The sequence below is a fragment of the Penicillium antarcticum genome, assembly GCF_028974205.1.
Source record: "Penicillium antarcticum strain IBT 31339 chromosome Unknown utg000002l_segment0_segment0, whole genome shotgun sequence".
Lineage (NCBI taxonomy): Eukaryota > Fungi > Ascomycota > Eurotiomycetes > Eurotiales > Aspergillaceae > Penicillium > Penicillium antarcticum.
In genome coordinates, this window is record NW_026695300.1 from 683000 (window position 1) to 699481 (window position 16482).

Consider the following 16482-nt stretch of genomic DNA (forward strand, 5'->3'; position numbering starts at 1 on the left):
TCGTAGAAACGGAGAAGAACTGTTGGAAAAACGTTGAGAGACTATTTTGTGCCGGCGAATCAGATGCTGCTTATTCGTGCATATGGATAGAGTTGGCATATCTGGCCACAATTTCGTACAAAGATAGATGCATATACTCTTAACAGATAACTGTACTCTGTACAAAGGGAGATTACTAGTGACAGCCAAGACCAACTGCCATTTTCTCAGCCTGCATAGCCGTAACCTCGGGGATCAGGGCTCGGGTAGCGCCGTCGGTATCCGCTTTCCGCTGTGGCGGAATTTATTTGTATACTCTATAAACAATGATCATGAACATGCTAAAGCAGAACGCTCATTTCGCTGGGACTCGCTCATAAAACACAATATACGCTTGCTCGTTCTGCAGTCGATCCCGTGATCGGAGGTCCCGGGGGTTAAAGTCCGTGGCTCGCTCATCGTCAAATTTCCGCCAGCATTGCCGCTCCGCATCGCGGACCAGAGAAATGTAATGTCCGCTTCCCATTGAAGATCCGAGATGCCGGAGTACGGCAAAGGCATCATATGTAAACGGCGGAACGGTGGCGCCCATGGGTGGCGGAGCCCGGGGATCCTGGGGGGCGGCACTCGGGTATGAGATGATAAAGTCATCCATCCGGAGACCGTGGAGTGGGAATTCGATGGGGGTATGGATCTTTCGCGCACTCTGGGTTTTGGATGCGGAGAACCGCTTGAAGTGGACAACTAGGATCTGGGGTGCTCGTGTGATGATGATCTGTTTGGTGGCCATCCGCTTGCATTTGCAATGCGGGCACTTCCAGACCTCGTCGCCACTTAGCATTTCTTCTTTACAATAACTTCGGAGACAGTCATAGATGTCACCCGTGCCTTCAACCGGGATCTCGACACTGATGCTGTAAAAGGCCTCGTAGGTGGTAGACGTCTTTTTGCACGTTGTGCAACGTAATCGACTAGCATGCTGTCCTGCAAAGAGCGAAGAAATGAACGACTCCTCGCGATGGCAATACCGGTCCCATTCAATTTTAGAAACTCTGCCCACCGGCATTCGTTCTCGTTGCATCTCCTCTGAGAATGTCAAGGGTCGTAGGGGTGTGCGCTGCCAATTGATATTGAGATCCTCATGGAGGCAGTCCACCACGAAATCGAAAAACTCCTTTGCATCTTGCTGTCGATCAATAGCCCATTCCCGATTCAATCGCCCACAGAAGTTTCGGAAGGAAGTTGGCATAATAACCTCGACATCATTCTTCCACAAAGATCGAGTGAGATTAGCATACAATCCTGGCATGACACCTTGAGATCCTTTCCAGTTCTTCTGCACATAGTAACGGAACCGGTTGTCAATAAAAAACCTGCTCAGCATGACCGTCGCACTGAGGCACTGGATGGTAGAGTTCATGTAGCATGTGACACCAAAATTGGTCAAACCGGTACGCGGAAGCTTCAGACGGCCAAGGTTAGAGGTTGGCATGTAAAGAGCTGTTCTGCTTGCAGAGTTTTGTCGCTCCAGGTGGGGTTGGATATGCCGGCCATCAGAAACTCCGCTGTAGCTGGGACGTGGGACTGCAGGAGCTGGCCGTGACGGTGCCACCGGCATTTGTGCAGCATAATTTGGAGCAGGGCCAGGCGGCGGACGAGCATCTGGGTGCGTCATAGATTGCTGAACATGGTGTGGATCGGGGAATCGACGCAAGAAAGCCTCATATGTATGCACAAATGGAGTCGGAGGCTCTTGCGTGGATTCCTCGAGCTCCTCAAGTTCTTCTTCGCCGTATGTGCTTGTATCGATCTCCTCGTTTTTAGATTTCTCCATCCACTCGGATAACTCCTTCGAGTTGAGTGGAGTAAATTCGCGAAGTCGCCGTTTCCGAACTTCCAGGCTTGAATTAGCGCTAGCCATTGTAGGAACTCTTCCTAATCCTCGACCAGGACGGGGTACGGGCTTTCTGGCCTGCAGAGAACTCATGACAGCAGCGGTCGAAGATGTGGCGAGTGACTGTTGGCCAAGGAGATCGATCCATGCATCCAGTCCACCAAGAAGAAGAGCGGGAGGCCGCCCGCCCTTGAGAGGCTTGTATGCATTAAACTCGTAGAGAGTGTCATGTAGAGCTCTTAGATGCGGTGCAGATGTCCCCACTGGCGAACCAGCGAGATAACTCACGGAATCAGCATTTTGATCGTAGTAGACCACGAGATCAAATTCATTCCGTTTCTCAAATAAGGTCTGTTCGTGCTCCGGGGAAACAACAAGACGCTCCTCAAGTTCCTCGGCGGACACATTCTCTTTCAAGACCACAGGCTCGATGCAAATGATAGACTTTGCATATACATGCCCATTATCATATTGGTCCCGAGACCGAACATCAATGAGCAGCACATTGAACTTCCGCAGGTTCTCAAGTAGACTCTGAGCAGTGATTGCAGTGCTGTATGGCAGATCCGGTGAATCGCTTCGCGCTGAGTTCACACCATTAGGTGTCAGAGACCTATACGGATTTTCTTCGAAGCCTCCGCGACTCGGACTCCTGTGAGGAGAGCTGGTGAATTGCGAATATCTCGGATTGACCGATCGTGTGCTCTCGGTGGAAGTTCTTGGGGGATTCGAGTGAGGCTTCGAGGGAACGGTGAAAATAGGGCTATAAGCTGGGTCCGGGGCACGTGGGAGCGAGGTGTTAAGAGGAACTTTGGGAGGGATAGTTGGCACACTGGAAGATGATCCCATGCCACGAGGTCCTAATGGGCGTCTTGGCGGTGGGGAGCTGTAATGCCCCGAGGCCGCGTTGGACGGATGAAGTGGAGTATCTGCAGATCCTAGAGTCGGGCTTCCCGGTCCGGCCGGACTTGTACCTAACTCATATTGGTTCGTAGGTGGGGATGCCTTAAGTTTGGCAAAACGCTGCGCGAGCATGTCATCCGGGGGGCTGGAGAATCTTTGGGTATGCGAATGAGGGTCGGGTATTCTTTGAAACTGACCCGGACTCGGCATTCTAATCGAGTCTGTCCCAGACTGCTGATTCTCGCGGCTCCTAGGTGTTGCAGAAGCTTGCTGTGGTGACCTTGACGCAAATCCACCTGTGGGCTGCATTCCACTTGCCATGTTATCTTCAATGATCTCCTGCTTGATCGTGTCCATGGTGCCTTGTTTAGTCCGCACCGACATCATGAGATCGGCAAACTCCTTGTACCAGCCAGGACGCTGGTTGACCGTGGTTCGATAGTCTGGATGATGGGGAATGATATTGATGGTGATTTCAGAGGCGCGGAGATATTGTATGTAAGCCTTGTCAGGGTAATTATCCTCCACAAGGGTGAGGGCCTGTTCGATTGCCTCGGAGGCCGTTCTCAGGAGTTGATTGATCTATGATCACGTCAGTAAACAGAGGCCATATCCTGTTTATGGAACATAAGGACACATACTGGTGTGCTATCATTCACATTTAATGAAGCAGCCTGATCCTGCAGGTCTTTGATATTCGGAAATCGAGGGCGGCGCGAGACAGGAGTGCCATTTGAGTAGCCCGGTCTGCTGACCTGTGTGGAATGCATGGTATCCCCCACCGAGTAAGGACGGCTGTCCTTCCACGGTGGTATGTTTGGTGGAGATGGCAAAGTCGCCGCATCGGAGGACATGGTAGATCCAGGCAGCGAGCGGACTTAGCGCATGATTATGTTCAGGTGGACGGGTGAAGAGAAGGGAACTCGGGGCAACCCTGGAAGGCCTTCAGATCAAAGCAATGAAAACGAAAGACCAGAACAAAAGAGGACAGAATCCAGGAACGCATTGCGGGATGCCTCTGGGGTAATCAGATGACAATACCTCACCGCCCCCGGCCTATGACGCCAGGGGCTTAGTCAACTCGAGCTCCCTCCTCCACTTATCAGTTTGCCATATTCACATCGCATCTACCTGCAGCTACTGTTTTTTGTATCTACGCCTGGTGTCTACTTTCATCATGGCTAGTTGGTTTTCTTCGACGTCACCGCTCGACGAGCAGATCGAGCGGGCAACAGGTTCTTCGCTGTGAGTGACTGCCTACTGGGATTACGCCTAAGATGGGCTCTTCTCTGGTGAGCCATTGCCCAGAATGATTGATTGGCTGACTTTTCTATAGAGAGGACATTGCCCTCAACCTCGAAATATCCGACATGGTCCGATCGAAGAGCGTGCAGCCTAGGGAAGCAATGAGATCATTGAAGCGACGACTGGAGAATAGGAACCCCAACATTCAGCTGGCAACTTTGAAGGTGAGCTACATCTAGTTTCTCACTGTATGCTAGAAGACATGCTGACAACGCGCATCAGTTAACAGATACGTGTGTAAAAAACGGAGGCACCCACTTTCTGGCCGAGATCGCGTCTCGGGAATTCATGGATAACCTTGTGTCGTTGTTGAAATCCGAAGGCGCTCCTTTAAATCCAGATGTTCAAGGAAAGATGTTGGAGCTCATCCAGAATTGGGCTATGGCTGCGCAGGGCCGAATGGATTTGATGTACGTGGGGGACACTTATCGCAAACTCCAGAGCGAGGGGTACCGATTTCCACCAAAGACAGAAATGAGCGGTAGTATGTTGGAAAGTAGTGCTGTGAGTCTCCCAGCCGTTTACCACCAAGTGGAAGCTAACAGTTCCTGTCCAGCCCCCGGAGTGGATTGACTCCGATGTCTGTATGCGATGTCGCACAGCCTTCAGTTTCATGAATCGTAAACATCATTGCCGAAACTGTGGCAATGTTTTCGATGCGCAATGCTCCAGCAAGTCTATCCAGTTGCCACATCTCGGAATACTGCAGCCTGTCAGAGTGGATGATGGATGTTACGCCAAGTTGAATTCCAAGTCGTTTGCGCCACCAGGCGTATCGGATCGATCCGCATTCAAAAACAACTCCATCACTAAGTCTAGCTCAATGGAACCTCGAGCTGCCAGAGCGGATACCGGATTCGACGATGACTTGCGTCGCGCGTTACAGATGAGCCTTGATGAGGCCGAGGGCAGAGGCACTTCGGGATTCGTACCACAGACCGGCAATGCCCCAGAAGCAGCCAAACCCACCCCCGCGCCAGTCAATACCGAAGAGGAGGAGGATGCCGATCTTAAGGCTGCGATCGAAGCATCACTGCGAGACATGGAACAGCACAAACAAAACCACGCGGCGGCACTGAAGAACGTTCCTACCCCAAGTTCTGCATTCCGTGATTCCTCGAGCACGCCAACCCCCCTACCCAAGAACCCCTATGAACTTACGCCTGTGGAAATAGAGAATATCCATCTATTTTCAACGCTGGTTGATCGTCTCCAACATCAGCCCCCTGGAACAATCCTCAGAGAGCCACAGATTCAGGAGTTATATGAGAGTATCGGTTCTCTTCGGCCGAAGTTGGCCCGGAGCTACGGAGAGACGATGAGCAAGCACGGTGGGTTCCCTTTCTTGTGTACGGAATTACAAACTGACATCGACAGATACGTTACTCGATCTGCATGCCAAACTCTCAACAGTCGTGAGGTATTACGACCGAATGTTGGAAGAGCGTCTCTCTAATGCCTATTCTCATCATGGTCTTGGTTATGGAGCTGTTCCCGGTGCAACCCAATATCCCAATATCCAGCCAGGGTATGCTGCTCAGGCCCCCGATGCACAGGCTGGAGCGGAGAATTTCTATTATGGCAACCAGATGGACAGCTCTCGTCCACCAACTGCCATGTATGCACCCCAGCCAGCGAACGTCGAGGGGTATGGAGGCACACCTGGCGCTGTTCCCGGCGGCTATATGTCGCATACCCCACATGGAGGTCAGCCGAACGAGGCTCCCAACCAGAACTGGGGTGGGAACCCTTACCCGTCTCTCGGGGCACAGTCACCTAACGCTATTCTCAACAACTACACCACTGCGCCCGCCCCAAGTGCTCCGTCTCAGTACTATGCGGGACCAAGCGATCCAGAGGCAAACAAGTCACCCGTCGCTGAACCTCCGTACCAACCGTCACCTATCATGCGGCGAGACTCTCAGTATCAATCTAGTGCACCTCCAGGCGGATCTGCCGTACCCGAGCAGCCACCCGCCACTGGGTATGCGCAGCCTGGTTACTCGGTGCCTCCTAGCGCCCCGGCACTTCACCAGCAAACAACCGGTCCTACTCCCCACCCGCAGTCATTCTACTACCCTCAGCAACCCCAACTTGCACCCTCTGCTTACCCACCGATGACCACCGGGCAACCAAGCACGCATGCACCCGAAGCCCCCAGCCAAGCACCTTATCAGCAACCGCGGCCAGTGGAAGAGAGTTTGATTGAGCTGTAGCGTAATTGCATCTGGGGCGTTATTTGTACTTGACTTATTTGATGATACCTGAAGACTTTTAGCAGAATGATAGCTTAAATCCAGTAACTCCAGTATACATGTACCTACCTATTTTAAGCAGCTTATATAATATCAGGTGACCGGCACATGGCTCCCCCACACGTAATTACGGTATTATTCGCTCCTTGAACTTAATCGCCGAAGACAGCGAGATCGATCAACGTCGATTTCTTCTTTCCTCTCTCCTCCCTGTTTCCTGGTTTTTCTTTGAGCATATGATCCTTTTTCCCCGGTGTAACCCAACCTACATTGACTCTTCACTCTCTACTTGCATGTTCTCCGGTCTGCCGTGAGACCTCTTTGCCTCGGCCAATCCCCACGTTCTAGGTGAGCATCGCAGAATATCCGTCTGTGGCTCCTCTGGGAGCTGTCCTCTGCAATGCCGACCTCAAATACCACGTCCTCCCCAGTCAAGCGCCCCGGTCTCGGCCGCCGTGCAGTATCCTCTCATGCAGTCGTCACGCGCGCCAACCCGAATGACCTGTCGGAGTCTCACACGCAGAAGGCGCCCGTGCATCATAAGGCACACCGCGCCCATGTCGTTGGTGGCCACCGCAATCATCACCGAAACCCTTCCGTCGGAAAAAACCTGACCAAGCTCCAAAGATTCCAGCTTGCCCAGCTTGGTCCCGAAACTACTGGTCGTCATCACCAGCGCAAGAAGTCTGCGCCCGCCACTCCGATAGCGAGCCCCAAAGAAGGCGGACATATTCGTTGGGATAATGTTGTCGATAATCACCCCACCGCTCCTTCTATGAAGAGAAACTACTCGACCCCTGCCTTGCGCCGGAATAACTCGGCAGTAGGAAAGAAAGCGCTGGTGACCGAAAGACCCCATTCCAGTGCGGCAAAGAAGAAGACGGTCGGCTTCGAGTTGGGTGACGACGACGACGTCGAGGTCGACGACGCTGATTGGGAAGATACCACCCAGTCACCCGAAAGTACGCGGCGTAACTCTGTCGTGCCATCTAATCACAGCGCTGATAACACCACTATTCTCGTCGATCCCCTTACATTTGTGAAACGCCCCTACCCTCAAATTGCTCGGGCGACCAGTCTACCAGAATCGATCACAAGCAAGTTCGCTCGGGAACGTGCTGAACTAGAAGAAAGCCAGAATCAGGAGGAAGACGAGGATCATCACGACTCGGACAACGACTCCGAGAACTCTAGCCAACACACCGAGCAAGGTGATATCGCAACCCGCCTTCTCAGCCCCTCTCACTCGGCCAAAGCACCTCCCGCCATGTCTTCGATATCGGCGATGGTCAAGCCGGCGGCTAAGGATCCCGCATCGCGCAGCAGCGCATCTCTCAATTTGGCTGCTGGTCAGGAAAGCGCTCGTCGCACTTATTCTACCGCTAACATGGCCAGCATGCCTGGCTCACACCCTAACGCTACCTCATCCTCTATGGAAGGCGGTGTCTCGCGATTCATCATGAACAACAAGAACAGTATCCAAGCATCATCTCGTACTGATTCTGACCCAAACACCCCATCTTCATTCCTCCCGCACTACCACCCTCAAACTCCCCCTTCTCCTGGTCGCGCTCCCGGCAAATCCACTGCTTCTCCTGCGCGCCCACGTGGTGCCGACTTGCCTTCTCGCACACAGCAGAAGCTCTGGCTTCAGCGCACTGCCACTCTCAACAACTCCCCCCTGATAGCCACGGAGTTCCCCCTTCGACTGCCCCGTCAACAGTTGACCCAACCTTCAACTCAGTCAACAATACCCGCACTGGCGGTGTCACTTTTGATACCAGCCGTGGGTTGGCCAGCGGCGGGCGAGCTGGAGGCGCAGGGCATGACGGTGAAACTCGGCACATTCGCAAGGCGTACGAGAAAACATCCCTAGAACTCACTGTTGTGCGACGCTTCCAATCTCCTGCCGGGGAGAGTTTCGCCCGGCTTCGTCATGTTGCCCGCGCAGCAAAGGTTGCACAGACTTCATCAGCGCTCGGCAAGCCAGTCAAGTCAGCCCCCTCTTTGCCTCTACTTCAACAAGGCAAGCGTCCCAGTCGCCTCAGCTCAAGTCCTGCATCCAAGCCAGTGACTCGTAACCCAACCGATGCGGAGGATCTAGCCAACGGCAACCCTGCCAAGCCTGCCAAGTCCAATGATCCTTCTGCTCGCATCCTCTCCACTTCCGCCGAAGCCTCACGGGATCTCACCGGTGAGAACGAAGTTGAAGACTACCAGGTCAACGACGTCGAAATGATGATTCGTCGGATCTGGGAAAGCCGAGAAGTAGCCACGCACGGCTAACTTATGATGTTTCGCCTTATCTTTTTCCTCATACGTTCATGATATTTCTTTAGCTTGCACGGTTGCTCGGCGTTGGTGGCATTCTGTTCTTCATTATTAACATTATCATCAGCATTCAGACTGAACATAACATATTATTCTGTGTCTACCTCTTTACCTTTGTTGATATATCTCGAGCCAATGCAACATAATACAATTCCAACCTCAGCCCACTTTGGACCTTTCGGGACCAGCCATCCGAGCCCATTAATCCCTTCCCTATCATTTGTCTACCCCTGCATAACAAATTGGCATAACAAATTGGCATAACAAATTGGCTGCCTACGAGTGGCCCCTTTCATTCCTTTCGGTTGATGCGACATCCGGGGTTGCGCGCATGGCCTGATGGATGAGTAATGGCCAATCCTGCCCTCCTGATTTGCCCTACAAAACCCTAACTATACCATGTCAATACAAGTTACATGTTCATTGTACAGACATCCAGTCTACTCTCATTTTCTAATCATGGATTTACTCGTGCCACTGGTCGCAGGCCAGATCCTACGAATCATCTACTACAGCACTGGGATCCTGCTGGTCTCGATCATCCTCAATGTGATCACGCAACTCGTCTTCTACAGCAGGAAAGAACCCCCTGTGGTCTTTCACTGGGTGCCTTTTCTTGGAAGTACTATTGCCTATGGCATGGACCCGTACCAGTTCTTCTTTGCGTCTCGTGCAAAGGTGAGTGTCCTACGGAAGTATATTTCCAGTCTCATCAGCTCACAGACAATCAGTATGGGGATATTTTTACTTTCATCTTGCTAGGAAAAAAGACCACTGTCTATTTAGGTGTTGATGGCAACGAATTTGTCTTAAATGGAAAACTTAAGGATGTCAATGCCGAAGAAATCTACAGCAAGCTCACTACGCCCATCTTTGGAACTGGTGTTGTCTATGACTGTCCCAATTCCAAGCTCATGGAACAAAAGAAGGTGCCTACCCCTTTCTCAGGCTATGCATATTCAGGCACACGTATCTAATCATGCTCCCTCTGACTAGTTCATCAAATTCGGTCTCAGCCAAACAGCCCTAGAATCCTACGTCCCCCTGATTGCCGACGAAGTAACCTTCTACATCAAATCCTCAGGCAACTTCAAAGGCAAATCCGGATTAACCGATCTAGCCGCAGCAATGGCCGAAATAACAACCTTCACAGCAGCCTGCACCTTACAAGGCGAAGAAGTCCGCTCAAAACTGACCTCCGAATTCGCCGAACTCTTCCACGACCTCGACCTAGGCTTCCAACCAATAAACTTCATGCTCCCCTGGGCACCATTCCCACACAACTGCAAGCGAGACATAGCCCACGCACGCATGCGAGCAATCTACCTAGAAATAATCCAAGCAAGACGAGATGCCGGCCTCACCGATCCAAGCCCAGACAGAACAAAAGGAACAGACATGATCTCAAACTTAATGAGCAGCATCTATCGCGACGGCTCACCAGTCCCCGACAAAGAAATAGCCCACATGATGATAACCCTCCTTATGGCAGGCCAACACTCCTCCTCAGCAATAAGCTGCTGGATTATCCTCCGCCTAGCCTCCAACCCAACCATGACAGAAAAGCTCTACGAAGAACAGCTCCAGAATCTAGGTCCCGACCTCCCACCACTGGAGTACAAAGACCTTGACAAACTCCCACTGCACCGCAACGTCATCAAAGAAACACTCCGCATCCATTCCTCCATTCACACCCTCATGCGCAAAGTGAAGAATCCCCTTCCTGTCCCAGGCACAGAATATGTGGTCCCACCATCTCATACGCTCCTTTCTAGCCCTGGCGTTACTGCGCGTGATGCGCGCTACTTCCGCGATCCGTTGAAGTGGGATCCACATCGGTGGGAGGAAAGGGTTGAGGAGGAGAATGAGGAGGATACCGTCGATTATGGGTATGGGGCTGTTTCGAAGGGGACGCGGAGTCCGTATCTGCCTTTTGGGGCTGGACGGCATCGCTGTATTGGGGAGAAGTTTGCGTATCTTAACCTTGAGGTTATTGTTGCTATGATGGTGAGAAGGTTTAGGTTTTTTAATCCTGAGGGTGTGGAGGAGGTTCCTGATACAGATTATTCGGTATGTATATATACTTCGTTTGGATGGTTGGGGGGTTGGCTGACTTTTGGGCTTTAGTCTCTCTTTTCGAGGCCTATGCAGCCTGCCAATGTGCGTTGGGAGGTTCGATCCTAGGGGGAGTTGATTTCTGTTGGTTTTGGTTTTGGTATCAGTGTGGCGTGGATGAGTAATTGTATAGGTATCAGAGATCTCTTCTTGAGAGAAGAGATGATATTCAATGAATGTTTACTTTCCAGAAGTGAATTCATTATGCAGAAAGTAGTGTATGCTAAACAGAGTCTATCATGTTCCACGGTGGCCTCAAAGTGCCAACTGTAAGTCAATTGCAATTGAAAAATCTTAGGGTCAGCAAAGAAAGACGAGAAAACAGTAAGGTCTTTCAAAAGAAGGGGTATGAGCAGGGACTTTCGAAAAGACAGGAAGGAAGACCCGAAAGAAAAATTGGGTTGTAAGAAAAGTACAGAAGTTCATATCTTCATGCAGAACAGTTGATCGGGGCCATGAAATGTACAATTAGACACCCCAAGAAAAGCTGAAGCCTATTAATCAGACAACAGGAAGGAAACAGTCTATGCTCTTAACCACGATCCTTCCCCTTACCACGGCCGCCCTGCCCTCCACGACGAGAATTGGTATTAAAACCTCCAGCACCACCACCAGCACGATTGCCATTAGGAACTTCTTGCGGCTGAGCAGGAGCAGGACCATTTGCACCCGTCTTGGGAGTAGAATGACCAGTTCCCGAAACGGAGGGACGCTTCGGATCTGGTGTACCAGGCCCATCGCCAGTGGGATTCTTGGGACCGCGACGCTTGCGCGGAGTACCAGATGCTTTACCGCCACGTCCACTCTTGCCGGAACGAGGCTCAGTTGGCTCGGGGTCCATTAGTCCCTGGACACGCTTGCTTTCCTGGTCCCACCATTGCTGGAATTCTTGCTCGGCTTGGATTTCTTGCATGTTGTGCTTTGCTGTGGCTGCTTCGCGGATTGCTTCCTTTTCACTTTGTTGCTGGAGCAGGATTGTTGATAGGGAGAAGGAACCTGAGGATGGGGAATGGGATCCTGTGAGATCGGGACGGGGGATGTGGCGGATTGATTGGATTGCTGGTTGGGGTGATGTAACATTTTGGGATAGAGAAGGTCCCGATGGGGAGGGTTTAGAGTGGGAGGGAGGCTGTAAGCTGGTTGAGATACTGCGGCGTTGGTTTTGCACGGGGGTTGCAATTGGTTTTGACTTTGGTGGAGGTGTGCCGGCTACAGTCTGTCGCATTGTCATGGATTTCTGGGCTGATTTAGCTGGCTCTGGAGATTGAGCGCTTTGGCCTGGTAGAGGATCGAGCTTGGCTGGTGTTGCTGTCGGAGGGGGTGCTGGCTTTTGCCATGGGTTTGAGGGTGCGTCTTTCGCCTTCTGCTGTGCAGCCAGCTGCTCTTGTGCCTGCCGCTGTTGCATCTTTTTTCTCTCCTTTTGAGAAATTTTCGGGGTGAAATTGCCACTGCTTTCACGTCGATCTGCCATCCCCAAGGTAAGGTTTGATACCCGAGACTGTGATGTTTCGCCCATGATGTCTTTGAGATCCTTCTTGGAGCCGGAAATAGTAGGTGGACTCCATGGCGCGGATGAAGGGCCGGATGATGGCCCAGCTCGCTTCTGATTGAGTGCAATAGTCCTAGACTCAGATGGAGACTGCGTAAGGGACATGTCTTGTGGCGAAGCCATTTGATCATCCAAGAAATTGCCCTCGCCTAGTGACATGGCTTCTGGTAGGCTTGCTCCCAATGCCGGGGAATCAGGGTATGATCTATCTTCGGGGATGCCTTCTCTAAACTTGACTCCACGCATGGCCCCCTTGCCCTTCGGGTCGGGTGTCATAAGACCTTCGTCATCCATCTGGAACATAAGATCGCTCGTTGATTGCTTCGGCTTGAGCATCGGGCTGTTGCTAGCTTTTGGTGACGCTTTAGGGAGAGCGTTCTTTCCCTTGCGTGTTGATGGGGACGCAGCAATCTTCTCAAGTGCCTGTCGAGGTCGAACGTCATATGATTCAAGACGATCAAGGCGAGTCTGCAAAGCCATGGCATCGATTCGTCGCTGCTTGTCTGTCTCAACGGAACTGACAATCTCAGGATATTTCTCGAAGATATAATCTTCGGAATTCCGTCCACGGGAAATGGGCCAGCAAGATAGTTGGTTCTCATGGCAGATCAAATCCAACTCGCAGAGGAGAATATCGTCCAAATCGTGAAGATATCTGTTGGCCAACATAGCCTCCATGTTGAGGCAGATATATTCCAAAGCAGCATCCTTGAACTCGGTAACGTAGCAAGGGATGACAGAGTTAAGAAGATAGCACACGTTGCGAGTGGTAACAAAACGACCGAGCATCTTCTGACAAATTTGAGACAGTCGGTCGATCATGAGCTCGTTTGCCACAAACATGACATCCAGCAGTAAGTCAATGAAGTCGTCAACGTCGTTCGTCCGAACTTCATCGAACAGCCGTTCTTCAATGTCCGCGTATAGATAACGCAGCACAAAGTCAAAGGTGGAACGATCGATGTGTTTCAAATCGACATGCACCTTCTGAGTAGGGTCTGCTCTGCGCAGTTCTATCCACTTTCCGCCCGCACGGCCATTGAAAAGAACGTCAAAGAATGGACATCTCTCGCATACAACTTGGCTGTGCACTTTGACTGTATCACCCTTGAGCTGGACCACCACGTCCGCGCTATTGAAGAACGAAGAGTGATTGATAGCATGGGCCATGTCAGTTTTCAGAGTTCTTTCCGGCTCAATCATCAGTCTCGCCGCACGTTCCAAGGCGGGCAAGCCTAGTTGCATAGCGACCCGCATAACCTCAGTGCGAACCTGTCGGTAACGAGTCGCGTTTGCGGGCGAGCTCCTTGCCAGGTGCCAGACATCGAGAATGCCATCCGTGTAGAGGAAAAAGACCACATTCAGGATGGTCAGGAAATCAACACCGTGGATCCGTATCTGGGGGTGTCCGTCCCTCCCGTATTCGATATCAAACACATCTGAGACGGAGGAATAGTACGATTGCCTGAACTCCTCCAGGGCCGTTCTGACAACTGGACTGCGACCAGCCAGAAGAAGTTCATGGACGGGAATGCGAGACTCGGAAAGGGAGCTAGTCATCCAAACAGTCCCCTCAGACCAGATAGGCAGATATTCACTCTCAATGTCCGAGGATGCCAAAATGGCGCGTTGGATGCTTTTGCCGGACGAAAGCACAACAGGAACAGTATCTGCCTCCAGAATCGCATCCACGTCTTCCAATTCAGGAGTTGTGAATGGAGACAGAGGTAAGATGTCATCCCAAAGGTTACTGGGCTCAACGTGGATCTGTTCTTTGGTGACGTCGCAGTCACGCTGAGCTACAGCATAGGCTCCGAATGCGTTGCTGCGTACTGCCACTGCTCGCGAGAGACCAGGGATACGAGCGAATTTGTAATCCTTCAAAGCACCCTCTTTCATTTTTGTCCGGCGTTCCTTCCTCCAGGCAGATCCAGAGGTTGTGCAAATGATGATAGAACCATCTCGTCCCACATCAACATCGCGAGCTGCCATGTGGGATTTCTTAACAGACCATGCTCGAACAGGTGCGGCCAGTGAATTGCGAATCTTGGCGGGATTGGTCGTAGAAGCCAACGTCGAAGAGTTCTCGGACTGATTGGCTTGAACTGTGAAGACATCACCAGAGCTGGACAAAGCACATATTGTGTTTCCACCACTTGTCAGTTTCACAATGTGGTTGGCGGATCCGTCGTATCTGGTTGCCATGAAGCTATCTCGAATGAATCTCGAGCTAACTTCCAGAGGGAACGACAGCTTCGAGTACCCATAGGATGAGAATACCCAAACCTCATGGTTCTGCAGAAGGACAGCCGTGGCACGGTCAATGGCGGAGACCATCTGAATTGGGCAACTGAATAGAGATGCTCCGACACGCCGTGGTGTGGTCTGAACTTCAAGGGAACGAGCATCGGAATCGACCAACCCAAGCTGGCCTTCGTTCTTGCCAAATGTGTATAGACCAGAGGTACTAAATACCACCGAGTGAATAGACGATGCTGCTGCGCCTAGGATGGTTTCTTTCTTAAAAGGATTGAATATTTGACGAGGCGTCAACTGCACAGGGACGTCATTCCGGTTGTTGGTTCTGGGAAGACCATAGCCGAGTTGTCCAAACTTATTGCTGCCCCAGCTGAAGATTTCACCATGCTCTGTGATTGCCAGGGTATGATCTTGGCCTAGAGCAACCGAGACCACCTTCTTTCCATCCAAACCACCATTTTCAATACAAACAAAGGTAAACCGAGTGGCCTCATCGCCTGTTCCCAGGCGTCCACCTGGACCGAAGCCGCACATGAACAGATTAGCTTCGGGATCATCCGTAATGATGGCGGTGTGTAGTTTGGACATGACGATGTTTTGATATTTCATCGGCTTGTTCCTTATCAACGAAGGCAACCCTTTTGAGTTACTCTCGGGGACGGTATCTTCAAGCCCAAGACGCTCCAGTTCTTCCAGGTGTTCGCGATAGAACCGATGCAAAAGATGCTCAGGGCGTTGTAAAGATATCCGCTCCGGGAACTGTCGGTCATCCTGATCACCAAGACCAAGATTGAGATTCTTGTTGCTCCCGAGAGTGAATACTTCATCGGCAGAGACATCCATAAGAGGTTTTAAGACGCTCTTAGCGGCATATGCATCATCTTCCCCATTATCTCCGTAATTAGACACAGCATTAGATGCAGCGTCGCTTTCCATATCATCAAGCATCAACCTTGGCCAGGAAGAGGACAGCTGTTTGATATCGCGGGCCGTGATAGTTGCTCCAAAGACGTCGAACGGACTGAAACCCTCACGGTCCTTAATCTTGATTAGACCACCACTCGGATGACTTGCATTTCCAACCTTGCTGAAATCCGTCATGTCTTGCACGTCGCGCGTCATGAGCGCCTGGGCAATTGTGGCATTTCCAGCATAAAGAGCCCGATGCAGGGCGGTCCACCCGCTCTCCCAGTCCTGCACATAAATATCAAGGAACGGAACTTCCAATAAAGCACGTGCAAAGTTGGCGGCGGTGGGTTTCAAGGAGGAGGCGACATGGTGAAGCAGTGTGCGGCCGTAATGATCCCGAGCATTCACGTCGGCGCGCGACAAGTTCACGGCCCCGCGTTGCGACTTATCCGACACGGGTGTTCCAGGCGATGAGCCCATGTTCTTCTTACTTCTCGGTGGGTTTGGAGATGATGCGATCATTGCCCCAGGGCTCGCACCTTTTGCTGACAGGTTGGCCGCTGCAGGTGTTCCGGAACCTACAGCTCGTGGCCCCGCGAACGTCGCGTTCGCCAGGAACCGCTGGAAGCTCTCGACATCATCTTGTATGAAAAACTCCCAAAGCTTGGTACTCATGTGCCCGGACTGATCGACGCGCCGAATCTCTTATCAGGCCCAAGCTGGTCGTCGCCGTCAGAGACCGCGACGAAGCTGGGTGACAAGAGAATTCTTCGGAGGGAAGGGAAGGGAGTGTCGACGCTGTACGAGCCGACTCGATCTCTGGCTCAGTGTTCCGGCGAATGCGAATTTTGGTGACGCGAAATTGATTGTGGGTTCGGAGTATGCGCGTGTGGCGGAACGGATAGGTGTTCGGTGCTGGCGGGCAGGATGGACGCAGAGGGTCACGAGGATGCAAGAACTCCCTATACTTGGGTGTTTTCAGG

General features: G+C 51.7%; 5 protein-coding genes across 5 annotated transcripts; 3 read left to right on the forward strand and 2 right to left on the reverse strand.

Moving 5' to 3' along the window:
- Positions 1-334: 334 nt before the first annotated feature.
- Positions 335-3630, reverse strand: N7508_001247 (putative ubiquitin C-terminal hydrolase; the record flags this gene model as incomplete). Its single annotated transcript, XM_058459313.1, has 2 exons — positions 335-3358; positions 3418-3630. The coding sequence occupies 2 exons, from the start codon at positions 3628-3630 to the stop codon at positions 335-337; spliced, it is 3237 nt and encodes a 1078-aa protein (XP_058322845.1).
- A 323-nt stretch (positions 3631-3953) lies between these two features.
- vps27 (ESCRT-0 subunit protein VPS27) lies at positions 3954-6297 on the forward strand (the record flags this gene model as incomplete). Its single annotated transcript, XM_058459314.1, has 5 exons — positions 3954-4021; positions 4113-4245; positions 4304-4585; positions 4638-5412; positions 5459-6297. The coding sequence occupies 5 exons, from the start codon at positions 3954-3956 to the stop codon at positions 6295-6297; spliced, it is 2097 nt and encodes a 698-aa protein (XP_058322846.1).
- A 439-nt stretch (positions 6298-6736) lies between these two features.
- On the forward strand, positions 6737-8622 carry N7508_001249 (uncharacterized protein; the record flags this gene model as incomplete). Its single annotated transcript, XM_058459315.1, has 2 exons — positions 6737-8058; positions 8121-8622. 2 exons carry the CDS (start codon positions 6737-6739, stop codon positions 8620-8622), a joined length of 1824 nt encoding a protein of 607 aa, XP_058322847.1.
- A 504-nt stretch (positions 8623-9126) lies between these two features.
- Positions 9127-10851, forward strand: N7508_001250 (cytochrome P450; the record flags this gene model as incomplete). The annotated part of the gene is made up of 4 exons (XM_058459316.1): positions 9127-9345; positions 9399-9596; positions 9664-10737; positions 10795-10851. The coding sequence occupies 4 exons, from the start codon at positions 9127-9129 to the stop codon at positions 10849-10851; spliced, it is 1548 nt and encodes a 515-aa protein (XP_058322848.1).
- A 463-nt stretch (positions 10852-11314) lies between these two features.
- On the reverse strand, positions 11315-16174 carry N7508_001251 (BTB domain and ankyrin repeat protein; the record flags this gene model as incomplete). Its single annotated transcript, XM_058459317.1, has 1 exon — positions 11315-16174. The coding sequence occupies one exon, from the start codon at positions 16172-16174 to the stop codon at positions 11315-11317; it is 4860 nt and encodes a 1619-aa protein (XP_058322849.1).
- Between the last annotated feature and the right edge of the window lie 308 nt (positions 16175-16482).